The sequence below is a fragment of the Cydia pomonella genome, chromosome 5 (assembly GCF_033807575.1).
Source record: "Cydia pomonella isolate Wapato2018A chromosome 5, ilCydPomo1, whole genome shotgun sequence".
Lineage (NCBI taxonomy): Eukaryota > Metazoa > Arthropoda > Insecta > Lepidoptera > Tortricidae > Cydia > Cydia pomonella.
The window spans coordinates 6,851,933-6,873,580 of record NC_084707.1 but is presented as its reverse complement, the minus strand read 5'-3'; the positions used below and the strand labels follow the sequence as shown (position 1 = coordinate 6,873,580).

Genomic DNA, 21,648 nt, shown 5'->3' with positions numbered 1-21,648 from the left:
AGGGTATATTTAAGTAGAAAAATCCAGACTTCTTCCAATTCAGAAAGGTCCAAAAAATCTCAGTTTTCACAAACTAACTACTTAAGTATGTTATTGTTTTTTAAACAAATTGTTTTTCAAATTCATATCAGTACGTAGGCTTTGTCAGAAAAGTTAAGAGTGTAGGTAAATTAAATTGTCTAGATAAAAATATAGTATTTTTGACTAAATATAATCTACCTATAATATTAATTCCTACTTAAATAACAAATCTTAACAATAGTCTATAGAAATTAAAGCCTCCGAAACCATCATTAATAATGCAGTTTGAATTTACACCGTCACTTCGAACAAATAAATGGCTATTAATCAGTAACCATAATATTATCCTAGAGCATATTGAAGACGTCTGAATAATCTTCCGTTCAAATCACCCATTAACTCGGCATACTTAATTACATCGCTAGTGGGCCAGAGTTGAGCTTTTGACACTGCGGACAAACGCATATATCGTGACTCGGGCCAGTAAAGTCGGTTTGTTGATAAAGTCAATTAGTAGTATCAAAGTGGGGACCGGTATCAGTGATTCGGGCCCACCCTCAACTGAGCACACAGCAATGTGTCGTATTGGCGAGTCGTGATTGGCCGAGTGTACCGCAGGGGAGTGGCCTGGGCCCGCTATTCTTGGTCGTGTTTTTACCGGCTGCGTAGGCGACCAGCCCGCGTTATTCTCTCGCAGTCGATCGGACGCGTCGGAGTGTTATAGTTTATTGCCGTGAGACTATCAAGTAAATTGTGGCTCATTGACGGCGATTTATACGTGTTGACTATCTTTTGTCGCGTGCTTAAGGACTTTTTGTGTTACCTACGGTGTGAAGTGAGAGGTATGGATATTTTTCATATTTTTTTTATGTGCGAGTATAAAAAATATGTAAGTTCAAGCTGCGTATAATAATTGTTATCTTTTGGTTTTATTGTTTTTGTTACATGTCTAAATGTGGTCACCTTGAGTATCTGACGGGATGTTTCACGAGAATTTTGTCCATTAATTTATTAATAATTGTTTGTAACTATTTGATGAGATATAGGTAAGTACTTATATATCTACATAACGAAAGATTAACTTACAGTTAAACTTCATCTACAAGAAATGTTGATTTTATCCGTTAGAAAAAAGTTATGAATCTAAGGCCTACTTATTAAAGTGCCTACTTATATAGGTAATATAAATTAAGTGCATGTATATAGATATCTTTGCGTAGACTTTAGTCCATATAATTATAAACACGTTTAATATTGGTAAATGTAAAATGTAAACAATAAAATAAAACTATCTAGGTAGATAGGTTCAAGGGATATTTTTTTATGTCGTTATGTATTCTAGTTAAGCAAATGTGTTATAGATTAACTCAGAAATGAATTTTCTAATTACAAATAACTACCCACATCAAAAAACAAAAACACTAAAATCCAAATTTATTCAAAACCTTTAAACAACTCACGCCTCCTGTCAGGTCGCTAATTACGTTCAATAATTAAAATACAAAAATAATAACGTTATTATTTTGATCAGACCCGCTTCCATTAATCAAAGTCCACGATAACCTTATTTCACGGCTGGAGTATATTTTCGGAGTCAAAAAAGGCATAATACCTGATATTTTAAAAGCATTTGCATAATTAGGTGAATTTTATTGCTTTATTGAATTAAGGCCGATGTCAGACTCAAAATTGAAAGCAGCGGGGGTCCCTATGTTGTTAATTTTGTTTATGGGCAGTATCGTGGCCAGTTTGGGATGTTAGTTCCATATTTCGGGATCTATAAAAATGAAGCGTATACGAATCGACAACAATAGCGTATTTATTTTATTGTTTTTATTGCCATTTAATAACGTCCGAGTGGGTTAGAGTTCTTGACTTTGATTTTATTTTATTATATTTATTACGCTGTAAAAGGTATCATAAATTTGTTCGAACAAGATGTGTGACATTAATGTGCTCGTTGGTTTAAATGGTGTCCGATGAAAACTAATCAAAATTCACAATACAATAAAAGGTTTGAATGCGTACTAAATTATATTTGAGTAAGAGAGCGATACAAAGCAAAGAGTAAAGGATTGATTATTTAAAATGATATATGCGCCGGCGGTGAGGGCGCCGGCGCCAAAACCAAATTACTCCATTCAATTAACTTTCTTGTGTCTGTAAAAATATAAATAATTTTCTATTGACCTACAGCTTAAAGATTTTTTTTTAATTGAGATAATACTTGGGTGACCAACGTTTTCAATATTTTTTACTTGTTTGATTTCTTAAGACATTGCTCCTAGATATAATCGAACTAAACTCATTTCATAACTCTTTTTGTAAGACAATGCAAATATTCTTTTGAAAGTAGGTATATTTTTATCAAGTAAATCAGAATTACAAAGTTTCGTATTGCGTTAGATTCATCTTTTACTTCACCGCACTTAAGCCTTTTCCTAACCGATACCATTTATAATTGCTTGAAAAAAGTTTGATATAATCTTTATTACCCTTTGAAATGATTCCATGTACAATGCTAGTGTTGGCTAGATTGAGTTCTCACATCACAAAAGGCCTTGGAACGAGTGATTTTAACCGATTTTTTACTAAAGGGTTGGCCGCACTCAATTCGATTATCATTACCAGTTTCGTAGACCTCCCGTTCTCGACGTCTTTCTTGGGTATTTCTTGGGGAATAACAGGTCCATGGAAGCTGGTTATTTGAAGTACCTGGCAATGACTTGCGGATGCCTCCGGAACGCGCGCAGCATTGTTGATTGTATTAGAGTTAATTAGATCTTAATTAACATTCTGGTTTCTCATTACACGCTACTCGCCGCTACTTGGTAATAGGAAAGTCGATTTACATCGCTCTATCTCGATCGTGATTACGTCATATTCAAATAATAGTTTTGATTGGTGTGATGACTGCACAATTAAAGTTGATAACAATACATTGTTTGAAGCGGAGGATGTTTTTGCTACTAATGTTTTTTTAGATGTTAGGTACAATTAAATTCTAAATGTAATTTGCTCATACGCTATTATGAAAGAATCACAGAATCACAACGTTTCTTAATAAGTTTGTCTAATCTATCTCAATCTAATTTCGCGTGATATTGATATACCTACCTAGAAAGCGTAAGCCCAGAGGTTGAACAAATTTGTTACAACACTTACACAACCGGTTTTTATCTTAAAATGCTTCATACGATGATCAACAGACATGATCGAACCAGTAGTTACTTTTTTAAAAATGTATTTTTAATAAAATTTCTTGCTGGCATGCTACAGTTGATTTCAAAACGCTCACAAGATAATATACAATGTCAACTTAAACATTTGCAAATAAATCATTCATCTGTCATTTTTACATATATCATTCCGTTTCTTTATTATCTTTTTTTAACTATTACTCTCTTTAAAAATCAGTCTTTAAGTCGACTACATTTGATACATTTAATTTATTTTCGTCACTATTTTGTCTATATATCTTACAAAGACAAACAGCGTGTCCGTTTTAAACAAAAAAGTAATTAGGCAACCTTTCAAACTTTATCCACCCTTTAAAACACTAGGCTGAGAAAATGTCAAGGTTATCGGGCAGGAGCCATCAGTCACAGTGACTCACTTATCATCAGGGAGCCTAATCCGGCCCATTAACACTTAAGCGGACCCAACTGACAAAAACTAATCCTCGAATTCTAAGATAAACCAAGTGCAAACCGGAGATACCCGGGTGTGTTTGAGGAATGGATAATAGGTAATTGTTTGTAACTCCGGATTATTTTGGTTGCCTGGTTGCCCTTTCGTTTGGTATTACATTATAATCCTATATTGAAATAAGCATCCTGACTAATAATTACAAATGAGAAAATAACTCTGTCCGTCCGTCTGTCTGTTATCTCACGCTTAAACCGCTGAACCGATTTAGATGAAATTTATCATGGAGATAGTTTGAGGACCGGGGAAGGATATAGGATATTATTTATCAATCATCATCATTATCTCACGCTGGCAAAGTTGCGACGGAAACTAATATTTCTATATTTGTAATCAATTTATGAAACAATACAATATTGGTAAATCAATAAAGTAAATGGCTTACAAACAATATAATTATCTAATCTGAAACTAGTGTTCTAAAGTTTCCCGGTTTCCAGTACTAAAAGATATCCATCAAAGGGATAAGTTCGCCCTTGACCTTTTCCTAATTGTACCTAAATTACTTTTAGTCTTTAATTATGTATTTTTGTACTATAAATAGTTCACTATAACATTCTACTAACTCTATAGTAAAAATGTTACTTGTAAGTAGGTACTTATAAAGTGCATAGGTGTATTAGGTACTTACCTACTTTCTGTACGAAGACTGATAGGATCTTGTAGGAAAATAACCAGTTTATTTATCTATTACCGTGATCATTATTTACATCTATCATGTTATTACCTCTATGACTTATCGGGCCATTTCGAGGCCTAGTACGGAAAAAACAAATTAACCTGCCTTCAAATTAAAATAAAAAGTAATTAAAATTACTCAACGCTAAATTGAAATTGGAAATGTGTTAATATGGAAGCGCTTACCTTTTGCGACTGTTAATTGAAATTAATCGATTAATTTGATGCGAATAGTTGAATTACGATGGTTAATTAATACCGTATAATAAATAAAAGACTAGGTAATATTCCTCTGTAATAAATATGTATTTGAGATGGTAATAACTTAAAGGTATCATACGAGGGGCTGTAGTACAGGTGTTTAAATGGATAGGGCGACTTTACGGGATCATTAAATTAGACTTTAATTTATGTTTCTACATTTGCAACTTGAGAGAAAGTTACATTGAGTTTTGAATAAGGTTTTGTAACTTGAACAAAGGGTGGGAAGCAGAAGCCTGAAAAAGAAAAATGTTGGTGTTTGACGACAAGAAAATAAAATAATAACATACGAAATAAAAAATACTGGACAAGAAGGTTCCGTACTTTTTAATATTTGTTGTTAAAGCGGCACAGAAATACATGTGTGAAAATTTGAACTGGTAACAGACGGACAGACAGACAGACAGACGGACGGACAGCGGAGTCTTAGTAATAGTGTCCTGTTTTACCCTTTGGGTACGGAACCCTAATAAAGTGTTATAAAAATGTGTGATTGCAACTGATACACACTTAAAGCCGATTAAATTTTAAAATATTGCTACTTCTATTTTACCACTCTCAAAAGTAACTAAATCATACGGTATACATACATAATTGACAATAGCTTACTGTCATAAAAAACAAATAAATAATACCACCTTGTTTATTACCATTTGTTAGTTCAAACTTGTTCATAACAATTTATTAGTTCAAACTATTCCATCTATTCCATATTGTATGCCGGCGGCGCCTGGAAGGATTACTTTTTTGTCCTTGTCCATTAACGAGTGTTAATCTACTGTTCTCGATCGTATCGCAGTCGTAGAATAACAATGTGAGGCTTTACGGCCCGGATTGCAAATAGATGTTGACAGGATCGTGACGGTAGTAAGATTTTTTTTTGTTTTGCGTGTCATATTTTGTGGAAAAGAATAGCTATACTTAATAAATTGAATTTTTCTTGATATTTTTTTCTGCTTTCGGTAGTAAACGTTGTTCTTTTTTTCGTAGACGTCTCAAAGAATATTATATGTCATGCAATTATTTATAATTTATGTCATTTCTGAAAATGTAGCTATACATTTGTTGGCTGCGATAAATTTGTTTTAAATAATTCCGAAAAAATGATTCCAGACAATAGATCTAATGTACAATATATAAGGGTACACTTTTCCATCCCGCTGTACCTAATTACTCTCATACCTATAATGTAACAAAAATTAACCAGAATTAAAAATAAGGCATATATGTATACCGGGTGTTTCCTGTAACAGCTGTAGCAATAAATTAAACTGTAGGCTGTACTCCTCAAACTCACCAACATTTTGTTCATTAACTTTTAAAAATAACTTGTTATAATTTTTATTACACATTAATGTTAATTCTAAGACGCAATGTATTGCGAATTCTGTTACGTTTTAAGCGTGACAAGCAACATTTTATGATTTTTTAAAGTTGTTAATCAAAAGTCATATCGTTTTAGGAGTACAATATATGGTTTAATCATTTGCTCGTGTTACAGAAAACACCGGTATATAGTTTAGCTAGTAAGTATCAATAAATTCGCCTACGTGCCGCTTTTCCCTTTGATGTCGCCGCCACTTGCGCAAGAGTTTTCACTTAAATTTCCTTCAGTAAGTTTCCTGCGGAAGCCGCCAGAGGCACAAAAAGCAAAGGTTAATGAACTCGGTACAGTTAGCGTAAAAAGTGTTGCGATTACATGGTCGGCCTCACAGCATTTAGTGCTGATACTGGACGCCTAGCGGAGGTTTTTATTACTAAGAAAAACATTACTTGAAATATGCCTGATATTAATAAGTCGAAGTGTATGTAGTAGAATAGTTAATTTGGGAGCAATAATGATGGTTTTATTCATAAACATATAAATATTTAGGGAAAATCTTACACAGCTAAGCTATTAGCCCCAAACTAAGCTTGTACTAGGCAACAATATAAATAGATAAATACATACATAGAAAACTCCCATAACTCTGAATCAAATATCCGTGCTCATCCATCACACAAATAAATGTCCTTACCGGGATTTGAACCCTGGACCATCGGCTTCATAGGCAGGGTCACTAGTGTCAGTCGTCAAAAGAGATGTTAGTCAATTGAACAAAGCGTTGATAATCGTTTGCCCTTATCTCTCATTTTTACATTTTTGTTTATTAGAAAAAGACAATGTTTAACAAAGGTTTGTAAGAGATTGCTAAGGTTTATGAATAAGGGAGGTAAGAGAAGGGGGCTGTGGTTAAACGTATTTAATTCGTAAATAAATATTATAGGGCAATCTTACACAAATCGATCTAGACACATAGTAAGGCTTGTTTTGTGGGTACGATGATGTCCAAGTCTAAAATTATATAAATTCCGATTGCCGATGATAATTACTCAAAATAATTTTCAATAAGTTACATAGAAAATATCCAAATTAATTGTATTTATAAATGAATATATATTTAGACCACTTACTAGTACAATAATATAACCTTATAAACAATTAATAATGTAAACTAAAACTAAAATATGACTAAATTAATTCTAAAATAAATCTAAAAATGGCCCCTGCGGCATAGTACCGAAGACGCTGGCAGCATTTCCTCGCTGGATCGTTAGACTGATGCGTTGAGCGAGGAAGCTACCAGCTCTTTGATCTCCTGTGGCGTCTCTGAGTCTCTTAGACAGATCTTTGAAGAGACTCTGAGCGCCAGGGCCCCACGGACCAAGGGTCTCGACACCGAATGGAATAAAATTGTACTCGGCGCCGATACCCCTGTACTTTCCTACCTTGGCTTTCTCCGCCGCCTCTGCCGCTGTCGCTGCCCTCACGGAAGTTCGGTGGAGATGTGACGGGGCTAGTGTATCTACACACGTTGAGCATCCCACACCAGCACCCGTCCCATACTCCATGGAATCAGGGACAAATTATTGATTATATTGTATTTATTGATTATAGCAAGCGATGCAATAAAAACTTGGTAAAATATTTGACTCCAAACTGATATTTTTTTGTAAAAATAATTATTTACTGTAAATTTAATTAGTACTTTATAACCTAAATTAGAATTAAAAGCTAACTGACGCTGACCAACCGATACAATGATTTAGCGAAGCAAAACAACGAAGGCAGTTGACCTGTAATCGTTAAATGTACCAGTAAAACCCGCGGTAGAGCCGCAGCGGCGCTGGACCAAGACATGCTTTATTTAATTTACAGTTTTTTCGCCAATCAAGATACTTTGTCACGAATAACAATTATTTTTGCACAAATCTCCGTTAATTATATTGGTTAGTCACTTAATAATGTTGACCGTTCAAATTAAAATCTGCTGCGAAATAAATATGAAGCCTATGCCTATGCCTGCCTATGAAGCCGATGGTCCCAGGTTCAAATCCTGGTAAGGGCATTTATTTGTGTGATGAACACAGATATTTGTTCCTGAGTCATGGGTGTTTTCTATGTATTTAAATATTTATAAATATTAATAGATTATATATATCGTTGTCTAAGTAACAACTTACTAAATGCGCTTACTGTGGGACTTAGTAAATTTGTGTAATAATGTTCTATAATAATTAATTATTTATATATTATAAATGAGAATTAAAATAAGTATGTATATGTGTTTTTTTTTTGTAAAAAATATGGATATATGATTGCATATTTAGCTATTTAGTTATCTTATAATGTCTAAATATTTTCATCGGATACTTGAAGAACGAAGTTTATTCGCTACTAATTATTTTCTAATGAACGTGGCGAGTTAGTCATAAAATTACAGAGATTGCACATGCAATATCAAAAATAAGTGAATTGCAATGAACTAGATAGACTACCTAGGATATTTTATAGACTAAAGAGCTTTTCCACAGGGCGTAGTTTCAACAAGTATTATATACTTAGATTTTAATACGAGTGTTTTACATCTAAGTAGTTAATAACACCTTTAAAGAAATGTAGACGACCGCTCTCTCCACATTGACAGTATGGATAATATTTTTACATCATAAATTAATCATAGCTATGCCCCATCGTTTGTTTTTTCTTTTTATTATTATTATACTTAAAATCTAGTAAGCTCCTGACTGTTAGGATCTAAAAAAATAAGAGAAGTACGATTTCAGGACTAAGTTAATATGGCTTACGAAATAGATAAAATTCATTAAAGTCGTTATACCTAGAAGTTTAAGAGCCTAACCTAAATTACACCCATACAAAATAATACTCGTTTAATATTATGTAGCAATAGGCTTTAATAGGGGAGAAGCTATTAATTACCTTCTAATCCGGATAGAAATACTTCCTCGAAAGCCTGTAAGAAAGAACATACTACATGGTGCTCAGATAAATCTTAAAACTAAGGGCCAGCTAAGTTCCTTACGTTGAGTGGACATATTATTGATCTTAATCTGTTAAAAGGAGATAAGAAACTAGAATTTTAACTATTAAAAACATTACCTAGGGACTTATTTCAATTTAGGATCAGATAAAATGATAAATATTAGATCAATTATTTTATTCACCATATCGGATTTGAATATCTAATTAGAAGGATCTGTGATTAATGGATAAACTTACCTTTATACAGCTTTGACCAATTTCCAATAAAATGAGTTCTATGATTCGCTAATCCGGCGCGGGCGACGAACCGTGTCGCCACCTGCCGGCCATCTGCCGTCGGTAACTACTTTCTTCCATTATCGGTTCATGTTGCTATGAATAGCTATGACTACATTTTAATCATCTATACATTATTTAGGATTAGAACTCCGTAGAATAAGCCTTTGGTTTTATATAAGAAATATAAATTATATTTGTACGTAACACCGGATCCCTTTGTTTGGCATAATTATTGAAAGTCATAATGTAATGAAAGTAATATTATCATTAGTCATAACTCTGAAACCGTTAACTTTTCAGAATTTTCCTTACGTTATCCTATAGATAGGTTAGGTTAGGTTTGTTTTATGGCAATCCTAAAAAGTTACGCGTTTCTGAGAAAACCCAAATTATGGCTAACGAAAATGTGGACAAACAATACATTATGACTTAAAACTTTATGGGAAACAATAGAGACCCTCGTAACACAGTATACAATAAGGTATTCTCCTACTAGTCAAATCAGCTTCTTTTTTGGACTGTTGAAATGATTTGCAAATATGGAATTTGTCTGACAACTGCTTTAGTGACATCACGGTCAAGCCACCTACTCTTTTTAGTTCTATATCCGATTTATTATAAGTAGTTCTAAAATACACAAGCGGATTAAACAAATATAAAGAAAAAATAAATCACTTTACTATTCAGAGCGTACAAGAATGATTAAGAAGCTGCTTCTTGTTCGAAACTAAAACATAATAATACAAAACAAGTACCGATCTTCGATTAACGGAACCAGCATCCTTAATTAATTCGGTACTCGTTTCGTTACCTAATTAGCTGAAACTAATTACTTTTTTCAGACCCAGTTTAAATAACTTACATTGGGTTTAATTAGGTGTGTTAGGATGCTAATTAATTACAACATTTTCAATATAACCTAGACTGCTAAATGAAACAAATCTAGTATTATTTTCGTTTGGTTCGCTTTTAAATTAGAATCAAGATTTTATTATTGAAAACCGTCCAACACTAGAATTTAGACATACCCGATAAAATAAAAACTATTTTGTGTCCCACTGCTGGGTAAAGGCATCCCCTTTGTTCCGCCAATCATCACGGTTTGGTGCATGCCCCCGCTAGTCGCTGCAAACAGCATCGAAGTCGCCCCGCCATCTCTTTTTTGGTCTGCCTCTGCCCTCTGCCCTGGTTAACCTACGGTGTCCATTCGGTAAAAGAACGGACGGAAGGTTATCCGATCCGATCTGTTAAATCCAATGAAAAAAATGTATGTGTGTATAATATGATGATGGAGTTCAGCTTATTAAATCTTACTCTGAAAAATCCGTTCGTTTCACCCATATCAAGTATTGATCATACTTGATATGGGTGGAACGGAATTACTGTAGTCCATTTATTTTCTGCTTGTATAATTATGTAGTCTTTTAGAGGGCGAATCAACTTTTAGACCAACATTTTTTACATCTCTGTTGTTACCAAAAATGTCTCTAAAGTTACCAAGAAATCACGTTTCAAGTTCATGTTTCGAATAAATTTAAATTCTTTATTTACAATAACAATATAAATATATTATATTATTATAAATATTAACCAAATACGAAATATTATTTGATATTTACCAGTCGCTTTTCGGTGAAGGAAAACATCGTCAGGAAACCGGACTAATCCCAACAAGGCCTAGTTTATCCTCTGGGTTGGAAGGTCTGATGGCAGTCGCTTTCGTAAAAACTAGTGCCTACGCCAAATCTTGGGATTAGTTGTCAAGCGGACCCCAGGCTCTCATGAGCCGTGTCAAATGCCGGGATAACGCGAGGAAGAAGAAGATTTACAATAACAATATAAGTACATAATGGATATATACAGAGGATTACTATAACTAGCTTATATCTAAAATAGGCCCTTGAGGCATCGGACCAAGGATGCTGGCGGCATTTCCTTGTTTCGAATTATATATTTGTCTAAATTGTAGGTCTATCAGAGATCAAATCACCAAAATTAATATATTACTTTGTGACAAATTCTCAATTGAAGTTTAAACTTCATCACATTTTAAATATCGTGGACTAATTAGTATCGGTTTAAAAGTTAATTCGCCCATTACAGTCATAATAGGCAAATCCAATGAATTACTAATAAATTATGAAAATGATCTATAGCTGTCAAGACTTAGGCATCTAGACCAAAGTATGAGGGCGTGGAGGGAGCCGGAAGTTTGCATATTGCAATTAAGATGAGGAAGCTTGATACTGCTTGAATTATCGATGTATCCGTACCAAAACAGCTTAAACGCCATCCACTTTCATTCTAAAATAAACCTTATGTATGAAGGAGAAAGCTTAAAGTCCGTTATTAAGGTTTGCCAATCAGGTGTTTGAAAAAACAGCGATTGTTGGAGGGTTCGCGAATACGTTTATATTATACATAGGTAACATTGTAATTATGTACATTGTTATTGTTGTTGCTAATTTTCTATGATATGCAAATGTTTGGTGCCTTGTAAGATTATTTTTTTATGAAATTGCATGTGTAAAGGAAAGGCATTTAGAACCGTTAAAACATAGATATGTGGTTTTAGATCTACATATTTAAATTATATGTTGCTGGTTTTATAGCGAAAAAATGGAAAAACAATTAAAGAGGTGTGTAACTCAAAATAGAAAAGCCGATTGATATCATATTCTATAGACTGTTTAGATACATATCATGAAAATACCCAAATGGTCCACGAAAATACTCTAAATATAGTCAGTAGTGAGTGTGTTTCACAAAAATGCTCAGATATTCATTGTTAAACAACCTGAAGTAAGGAATTATTATATTAACATAGAGTTTTTTTTTTAATAAACTGCTGAAGCCCGTTTCTAAATAAAAGAGAAATACCTACCTACCTTAATATACTTTTTTCAATTATTAGTTACAAGTTTTCGTGAAACGATCTTAGTATATTTACTGGCTTTTATTGTATTGTATTTGTATTGATTATAAATTCTATATGATTATAAACGTACCCTAAACTTAACTTTCTTTGTTGCAGTTTTCCCCAAAAATTTTCACTATGGGCGTTTCTGACCACACGGAACTCCCGGACCCCGAGCGGCCCGGATCCGGCTCGGGCCCAGACGACGACGACGCGCCGCGCCGGAAACAGCGCCGGTACCGGACGACGTTCACCAGCTATCAGCTTGATGAGCTGGAGAAAGCGTTCGGACGGACGCACTATCCGGACGTTTTTACTAGGTAGGAACATTTTAATGTTTTTGAACTACCCGATCTGCCTGAGGCTTGGACGGTAGCCTTAACGAAAGTCGAATAAAATACTATTTAAAGTTCGTTGTGTATTGATTTAATAATCAGTATGAATCGTCAAAACCAACAGAAATGTTTCACTGCTTTTTAAATAATAGATATTAGGGCAATAACAATGAAAAGTTATTATGGCAGTTGAAAGTTCACCTAACAATATCACCTACGCTGTTAAGTTCATAGCATTGATTTTATTACCATATTGTGTCAATAAAAAAGTCAAATTTTTCAATAAGATTTTATTAATGGAATATCTGTTTGTTTTGTTACAGGGAAGAACTTGCTTTGAAAATTGGTCTTACTGAAGCTAGAATTCAGGTAAGGAAGTTTAAATTTTATATTATGCATAACTTAACAAAATAATATATCCAAGTTATATCGTTGATAAATAATAACTAATCGGCCTACTTACGTTAGTTATGATCATACCTAAACAGTTTGGGGAGGTTTTAGTCGGTTTATGAGAACAAAAGATTTCACGTCCATTTATTTATGTGCATTTTTAAATGTCTTTATATATATAGACTCACATTTCGAATAGATAGGTACATACTCGATTTCGAGTATGTAGGGGACCTACCTAATTTAATGTAAGAATAGGAATATGTAATTCCCTTTTTTTTATTATTGGCCATTTTACTCAATACTATATATTACAGCCACAGAAACATTCGTATCTATAGGGTCTAATACAATACTACTCATTTATTTAAGAGGAATAATATGTGTACAGTCAATAACTCCAAGCGGCCTACGTTTGACATAAACATCGATTTTTAGTCGATTAGTCGGCTTTTAGACAACAATAAGGCTCATATCTTTTTATGTGCGTCCAGGGTGGGGTAAAAACTCGCACTTCGGGCACCCCGCCGCGCCCCACGGGGTCCGTACGATATCATTATGGATGCTGTTTACACATCGCCTATTATTGTATTAATATTAATGCTATTTAATTCACTTTGGGTGAGTTCGATGTAATATGTTTATATGGTATTTGGAAATATGAATAATGCATAAATTGTCACCTGTGGAGTGTCTATTTAGTGATATTTTGCCATTATTTTGAACGTTCAATTATTTTTGAACGTAACACATCGCTTTTACAAATTTAATAATATGTTGAAAATTAATTATCTATGTAAGTCAGTATTGAAAATCAATTGTACCTACACAATGGTTATTACTTAGTAAACATTGCATAGTAAGTAAATAAATTACACAAAAGTAAGCTTATGAAATTAGTAACAAATTAACAAGTACACTCCATGTAACAAAAACTGTCAAAAATCTTTCTCACGATCACAACTACATATAACTACGTAAGTATGTGCAGTGACCATGATTCTGGTAATTTAAAAAACATCCTGAGAACAATCTCCGAAGATATCGCAACTGAAAACTTAACCACGCCATTTAGGTATGTTTGTATTTCGAAAAGCAAAGTAAAAAACTCCGCGAATTCCGACCTTTTCGATTTTCGAATTTCGAAAACCGTTGTATGCCGTTTAAAAAACCATAAATTACATAACGCACTATAAAAAGGCAATTTTTAACAGCACTTTGTCCATAAATTTAATGTTTTCATTACACTAAATGGGAACTGCCTTCATTCATCACATGTCATGTCCATAATTACTTTATTTCGTAAGTTTTCCGTAAAGGTGGATTGTTGGAGTTAAATGCAATCCATTTCTGGCGACACCTGTTGATTGACCACCGGCGGCGAACGGTGAAATGTCAATATAATGATGATCATCGGGGCTATAACCAGTTTTCCACTCACACTACAAAAATTCACGAATATTTTTATGACACATCATAATTATGTTTTAACCCCCTTAACGCATGTCATAAAAAATATTATAACTGCCATATATGGTTGCATATGCGGTAAAGGGTTAAAATAATTAGTCTACATATTTTTTCATAAAAATGTTTACAACATACCGCAATAATTTACGATTGACAACGTCGGCATTTGGCAAGAATGGTTAAATCATTCGGAACCCCACTTTTGGCAATATGTGCAAATATAAGTCCTCAGTAGTTTATTCAACCCAATGATTGGAGATACAAAAAACTAATGCTACTAATTAACGTTCCTCATTCAAAAATGGAAGCCCATCACCTTTGTCGCTCATCCAATCAGCGGTGATTAAACGATTAATATCCGTCTGAAATCATGGTCACACCATTCCTCACAATCCTCAACCTTTTTCGACGCTCTTATTGCTATACTTATAGAGGTGAGTTTTGAACTATACACGGACGGGTATTATACAAGATTCCTTATAAGACAAGGCTCGGACCTGGCTCTGCTCGCTCTAAGAACGCTAACGATCACTTAATCACCGCACAGGGATATTATTCCCGACGCACATCGACACCCGCCTTTTGCAAACTAGTATATTTTATCACGTGGAGTTGTTAACGATTTCGGGTTCAACCGAAGGTGACCGAAGTAACAACTCATAGGAGTAAGTAGGTATTGTTTATAACACATAATAAGTCATTCATCAGCTTATTCACTCTCACACCGACTCGCAGTAAGTACATCTGCAGCGGTATTATGCCCTACTGCAGGGCTAAGATGGTGGACTCTTTATCATTTGTCACCATGCCTATCACGTTCTAACAAGTATGTAAGCGCGAAAGTGACGGGTATAGTGACAGGTGATAAAAATGGAACCATGATGCCACCGCCTGCGGCTGTAGTACGGTCGTATTTTTATCACTTCTCACTATGCCTGTCACGTTCTAACAAGTATGTAAGTGCGAAAAAGACAGGCATAGTGACAAGTAATAAAAATGCGACCGTGCTACAGCCGTTGGGCCTAAGTTTAAACCAGCAGTGGTCATTTCTCCATACAAATGTACTCGGTTCTTTCTTCCGCCGGCCGCCATTTTGGACCCTAGAGTTATGATTTTTTTTTCAACATAAATAAATATTATCCATAATATATCTGTGTCGGACTATTTTGATATTTTTTTAAAGCGTTACTGCACTTCAAACATTCGCAAGAACGGCCTAATTGACTAGGCTGAAAGAAAAACAGAACTGATATCAATTAGCCCAAAAAGCAAAACAGTCAAACACATATTATTTCAATTCAATTTAGATTTCGTTACGATAGGCATAATTTGTCGAGGAGGAAACAGTCGACTACGAACAGTCTGTGGGTACTTAATGCTCGGTTTGTGTTAAGAATAACTTAACAAGGAATAACGCAGATATTTTTATTAAGAGTCACATGGAACTAGCCGCCATACAATCGAAGTTACACTCTCTCTCGAAATCACATGAAATTTGAAATGAAAATTCAAGACGTTCGGTCTGGCCTAGTGGGTAGTGACAGTGACCCTGCCTATGAAGTCGATGGTCCCGGGTTCGGATGGTAAGGGTATTAATTTGTGTGATCAACGCAGAAATTTGTTCCTGACTCATGGATGTTTTCTATGTATATAAATGTGTATTTATCTATATACGTATGCCGATTACGACTATATACGTATACGATTCGAACTTTAAGATACGTAAAAAAATCCCTAAAGATACGATATGGATTGGATATGTCAGTGTCAAAAGTGATGTTTTGATTTAAAGAAGTTCTTTTGACGCTGATATATCTAATCCATATCGTATCTTTAGGGAATTTTTGACGTATCTTATAATCGGGCCGATAGTTGTATGTAATTTGAGCATCTCGGTTTAAAATGAGAGCGCAACTTAAATTGTATGGGAGCGTCTTTTTACGGTGGGTTCGTGTAACTCTTAAATTCGAATCAGCGTCCAGATTGAAAAGTATGTGCGACTTACCCTAAATGGCCAATTCATTAAAGAGGGAACGTCGGACGAGTTTTTCTGCTTGTCAAACGGTTGTCTTTAAGTAAGAAATTATCTAAGGAACTGTAGATGGCAATGACCAAATTAGGTGGTATTGGGATTCTTTTTGGTGTTGAAAAGCAAGAAGCATCTAAATACACGATAATTAAAGCCAGTCAAAGGAGCTCTAGGGTATTGGTGTCATGATGTCGAACCGTTTTTTAAGAATCCCACAAAATGTACCTAATTTAGAGTGATTCTCTAAAAAACATGCCTAGGTATATTTAATTTCCAATATCTACTATACCTAATTATTAAATAATTAGGAATTAGATATAGATAGTTCCTTTGTATGGAAACTTTATGGAAAATAGCTTTGCTGCGCAGTTGCGCCACCGTTGCGTCGAGCAGCAACCATATAGAGTTGACTCGGGAGACGCTTGTGTGGGGTGACCCTAAAGGCCCATTTGAAATTATTGGATTTCGGGCACCAAAATGCAGTAAATTTATAAAGTTGACTTCTTAAAGTAAACTTATTTCTACAGTGTTCTACTTCTACGTATTATTTCAGTAAATGGCTTTAAATTGGAATACAAATACATGAGAATGATTGTCGTTATTGTTAAAACAGCTATTTCTTTACTTCAATGAAAATATTTTTTGCAATGTATCAATACTATTAATGCACAATAATGCATCAAAGTTATAAGAAAATACTCGTTGGTAAAGTCTCTATGTCTAGAATACTTCATTCAATGATTAGGTGCCTTATAAGGCCTAATTGTTTCATTGTAACTCCAAGTTTAGTTTTTATTTATTTAATCAATTATTATGGTCGATAATCGGTATGATCGAGCACCATAATCGATATAATTGTCTCCGTACGCATAGTTGCATGTAAAAAATCAATCGAGTTAGTGAGGGAAGTATAAATGACAAGTTAAGCAAGTATAAATGACAGGTGAATAATAAGGACAGTAGCTCAATTAAAACGCATTTTGGGGTCACTGTGTGAGTGTGAGGTCTCTGAGCTATTTTTATTATGTTGCTTTGGTTAATACCTAAAGAATTACTTACTAAAAAGACTGCTTTATGGTTTTAAAGTAATTGATAACATGAAGAATAATACAATACAAATACTCTTTATTGCACACCTCAATACAGAAACAAGGGAAAGTACTACAGTACTAATACTATAAGTATTCAATAACATACCAAGGAGGCAGTAACCAACATTTTATATTAATTTTGATATGATTAGTTTAAGAGGCCAACAGTTAAAAAAAAAAAATCTTTCTTATTTGTTTGCCTCAAGAAGATATGAAACGCCTTACAAAATGTATGGAACTGAGATCGTTGTAAGAACTGTATCGGTCTTTATAATTAATTTGTCTGTGGTATATTTTCTTGGTAACCATTTTATGCGCGTTGTTCGTGGTAGGAGTCATTACTAGTTATTAGTACTAGTTATTAATAAGATTACGAACTTGTTCCATTGTGAACGATGGTTAATATGTCATTTTTGAACTTTTTTTTATACTTGTTATGTTTATAAGCAAAACTTTTTATAGGTGTCGATTTATTTCACTGACATCATATACATTTTATTATATTACTCATAGTTATGAGTTATAAAATATTGAACCATGTTTACTTATCTCATTAAAAAAATATCCCGAAAAGCACCTATGACTTAACTCGAGAGGCATGAAAATCAGCAGCCATTAATTAACTACTCCAGATAATTATAATGCATATTACAATATACTAAACTAACTCCTTTTTGCCAACAGGTATGGTTCCAAAACCGGCGAGCGAAGTGGCGTAAGCAGGAGAAGGTGGGGCCCCACGCACACCCGTACAGCGGGTACCTAGGCGGAGGGCAACCGCTGCCCACGTCAGCTACGCTGCCACCGGCGCCGCACCCGCTCAGCCAGCTTGGCTTCGGCCTTAGGAAGCCGTTTGATACCGCCTTGGCCAGTTTTAGGTGAGTAATAACTTGTTTTGTTTACATTTTTACAATAAAAGAGTGGTTAGTTGACTTTAAGACGGTAGACGGCGACTAAGAACCCGATTGAGATTTTGATTTCTCGTTCTGAATTGTTATAGAATTGATCTGTCAGCTGTCAAAATTGCACCAGAAATGTCACGTTGACAGCCGACAGATTAAATCCATAACAGTTTCAGAACAAGAAATTAAAACCAGCATCGAGCTTCTAGGTCCATTTGAATTCGTATCCGGGAGGAAGCTATTGTATACTTATGGAATTTTATTGCTTTACATTGTATCTGCTCCGTTTCTTTTTAAATAATAACATAATTAACGATAAACATATCTTTGTCTACAGGTATGCCAGCTCCCCCCTTTTCGGTGCCCAATACCTTCCCCCACTATCCAGACCGCCCCTATTCGGCGCTCCGCTATACGCTACCTCTCCTCACTTCCATTCCATCTTCGCTAACCTGACTGCGCCTGAACCGCCACGACTATCCCCCGAACATTCCCGACTGTCCGAGCACAGTCGAATGTCAGAGCAGAGCCGACTGTCTGATGTTTCTAAAACGCCAGAAAACCGTCTATCACCTGGCCGTTTATCTGTGGAAGTTACGTCCCCCGCCCCGTCGGTTTCGCCCCCGATCTCACCTGGCAGCGAGTCGATACCGCAAGCAATGGAAGACGTGCGGAGTTCGAGTATTGCCGCTTTGAGATTAGCGGCCCGCGAGCATGAACTAAGGCTGGAGCTTTTGAGGCAGCGGGCTGACTTGATTTGTTGATATTTTCAGTTGGTGTTTGAGTTGAAATAATTCATGTGAAAATGTATGTAATGTTTAAATGATTGTTTACCAGTGTTAACTTTCTACTACCTAAACAGTTCAAAACAATTTGATAAAACCAAGATAGACAATTATTGTAAAGTCTGGTCTACGCATAATTCTTTGAAAGAAAGAAAGTTTTCACTAAAGATATTATTGCTGATCAATAAAAAGTGTCCAATTGAGGATTGTATGTATTTGTTAATACACTTTTGTAGCGAGGACGTATTGTATTTAAAATGTTATATGTAATCTTAAACTATTCGTTGTAAATATTAATATTTAATCTAGAAAGCAGCCGCGACCAGTCGTTTCATAAATACATTCCTAACCACCTAAGTGCTTATTATTAAAGTTAATATTTATAAAATCAACATGTGACTTCTGGTCGTGGTTGTCTCATACAATATTTTACTTGATAATGTTAGTAGGTAAGTACTTATACGAGTATATTAGGGATCGAGCACACTCACGCATTGCGTTGTACGCGATCGAAAATAATATGGTAAACATGTCTTACGTACGTAAGTACATGTATGCAAATACGCGCAAAAGTAGGTTTGTAACTTAATATGTGGACTTGGAATGTCATATTTAATACCTGCAGTTGAATTTTTTAAGGTATCGGAAAAAGCTTGAATGTTACTTAAGAATTAAAGAATTAGAATGAGCTACAATTTGAACATCTTTAAAAAAGTTTAACCATACCATATTGACATTAATTTGATCTAAACAAAACTGCTGCAATAAAGTTATCTGATTTCAAAAACATAGGTAGTACATTTTTTAAATACCAGACCTAGTGCCTTTTATAGAATAATGTTACCTTTGAAATATTATCGTGTTAGAATATATAAGCGTCAGAATTTGACCGTAAAGAAACATACTTAATTGTTAGACCAAAATCGTCAACGAATTCGCGTCAGTGTGTCCAGTCCTTTACTTATTTTCCTTCCAGCTTGGTTGTATTTAATACTTATACGTATAAAATGTAAAAACAAAGTAATGTTGCAATATAAATAAAGGTTATTTTAGTACAAATGCCTTGTCTTATTACGAGGTCCTGAGAAAACACTCAGTCGATTGCTCTGCCTCATTGCATGATCGTAAAATAGTAATGTACTAGCCCTACATGCATATAGCGCTAAAAGTATATGGAAAGTGCCTATTAGTAATGTGAGATAATTTGCGCTATTCGTTTATCAGAGAGTATACACGTTGTTCACCAGAAACCGTGTTTTTCTGATCATATTAAAGAACTAAAATGTTCTATAAACTTTTCTGGAATTCGTCGAGTTTCAAAGTTAATACCATTTAAAAATCTTTTTATTGTCACTACTTAGTGTTAAACGCTTTTTTGATGTTGGCACTATGGGACGTAGTCTAAATTTCCGTAGTGATAAATGTCAAAAGGTGACAAGTAACACTTTGCAAAAACTAGGTTTTACGAAAAAAATAAGTAAAAATTCATATCAAATGACAGTTTTATCAATAAAATTTACTTTTTATGTAGGTACATTAAAAAAATTTAAAAAACGAACAAATTTATTTAATTTAATTTGCGAAGTCGACCTGAACTCATAAATGCATGGTTAAAATCTTTCGGATTTCTCATAAGCGCCGTGTAGACTGTTAATAAAAATTGTTTACACTACCTACGAGTCTAACGATTGTCTTTAAAATGCTATGTTGTTCTTTACACCCAAAAATGTGCGTTAAGACGTGATTGACAACGACATAAAGTCTGACCAGTAATATATGATCAGGCGTCATATTGCAGAATTTCATCGGAACTGAATTTTTCATACTAAACTGAACTGTCACCCTATAGGCATGAGAATAACAGCGCCCTCTTACAATGGTCATATATTTCTGGGGCCAATTTCTCGAACGGTATTAGACTAATATTATTAGTCCACGAACTGTCAAGTCGTATGGGTTACCATGGCAACACACTATTAATATTAGACTGATACCGTTTTGCTGTCTTTACTGTCTGTCAGTGTTATATACATTGGGTCTTATGTTATAATAATTACAAGGGAGGTGCAAAAGCGCAACGATCATGTCCGCGTAGAGTCGTCTTACCTACCTAATCAAATTGATATAGAAAAGGATTTTTAAGTGTCTGCCATTTAACCGTCTAATCAAGATAAGAGTAGAAAACAACACTAGTTTAATTAATACGAGTTCATCACGATGTTTTACCTCCCCGAAAAAATAAATATCAACCGATTTGAACCCAGAATCTCTGGATTCTAAATCGCGACTGCAGTACTCTGCTACACAAACAGTGGGACAGTATACATTTCAAGCGTGTCCAAGAGGGAGGGGGGGGGGGGGGGTGCTGCCCCCATAAAGAATAAAATTGTAACTAAATGTATGCCCCTCCCGTCCCCTCGGCGATCAGCTATATAAACTAGACAAAATGCCAATC

General features: G+C 34.6%; 1 protein-coding gene across 2 annotated transcripts; it reads left to right on the top strand.

The window, feature by feature from the left end:
* The first annotated feature begins 534 nt into the window (after positions 1 to 534).
* LOC133517580 (homeobox protein aristaless-like) lies at positions 535 to 20,252 on the top strand. 2 transcript variants are annotated; one of them, XM_061850903.1, is made up of 5 exons: positions 535 to 910; positions 12,306 to 12,508; positions 12,847 to 12,892; positions 18,191 to 18,384; positions 18,746 to 20,252. In XM_061850903.1, the coding sequence occupies exons 1-5, from the start codon at positions 866 to 868 to the stop codon at positions 19,170 to 19,172; spliced, it is 915 nt and encodes a 304-aa protein (XP_061706887.1). In that variant the 5' UTR covers positions 535 to 865; the 3' UTR covers positions 19,173 to 20,252. The 2 variants fall into 2 exon arrangements, with proteins under 2 accessions (XP_061706887.1, XP_061706888.1); XM_061850904.1 differs by having other exon boundaries at positions 539 to 863.
* Positions 20,253 to 21,648: the final 1,396 nt, after the last annotated feature.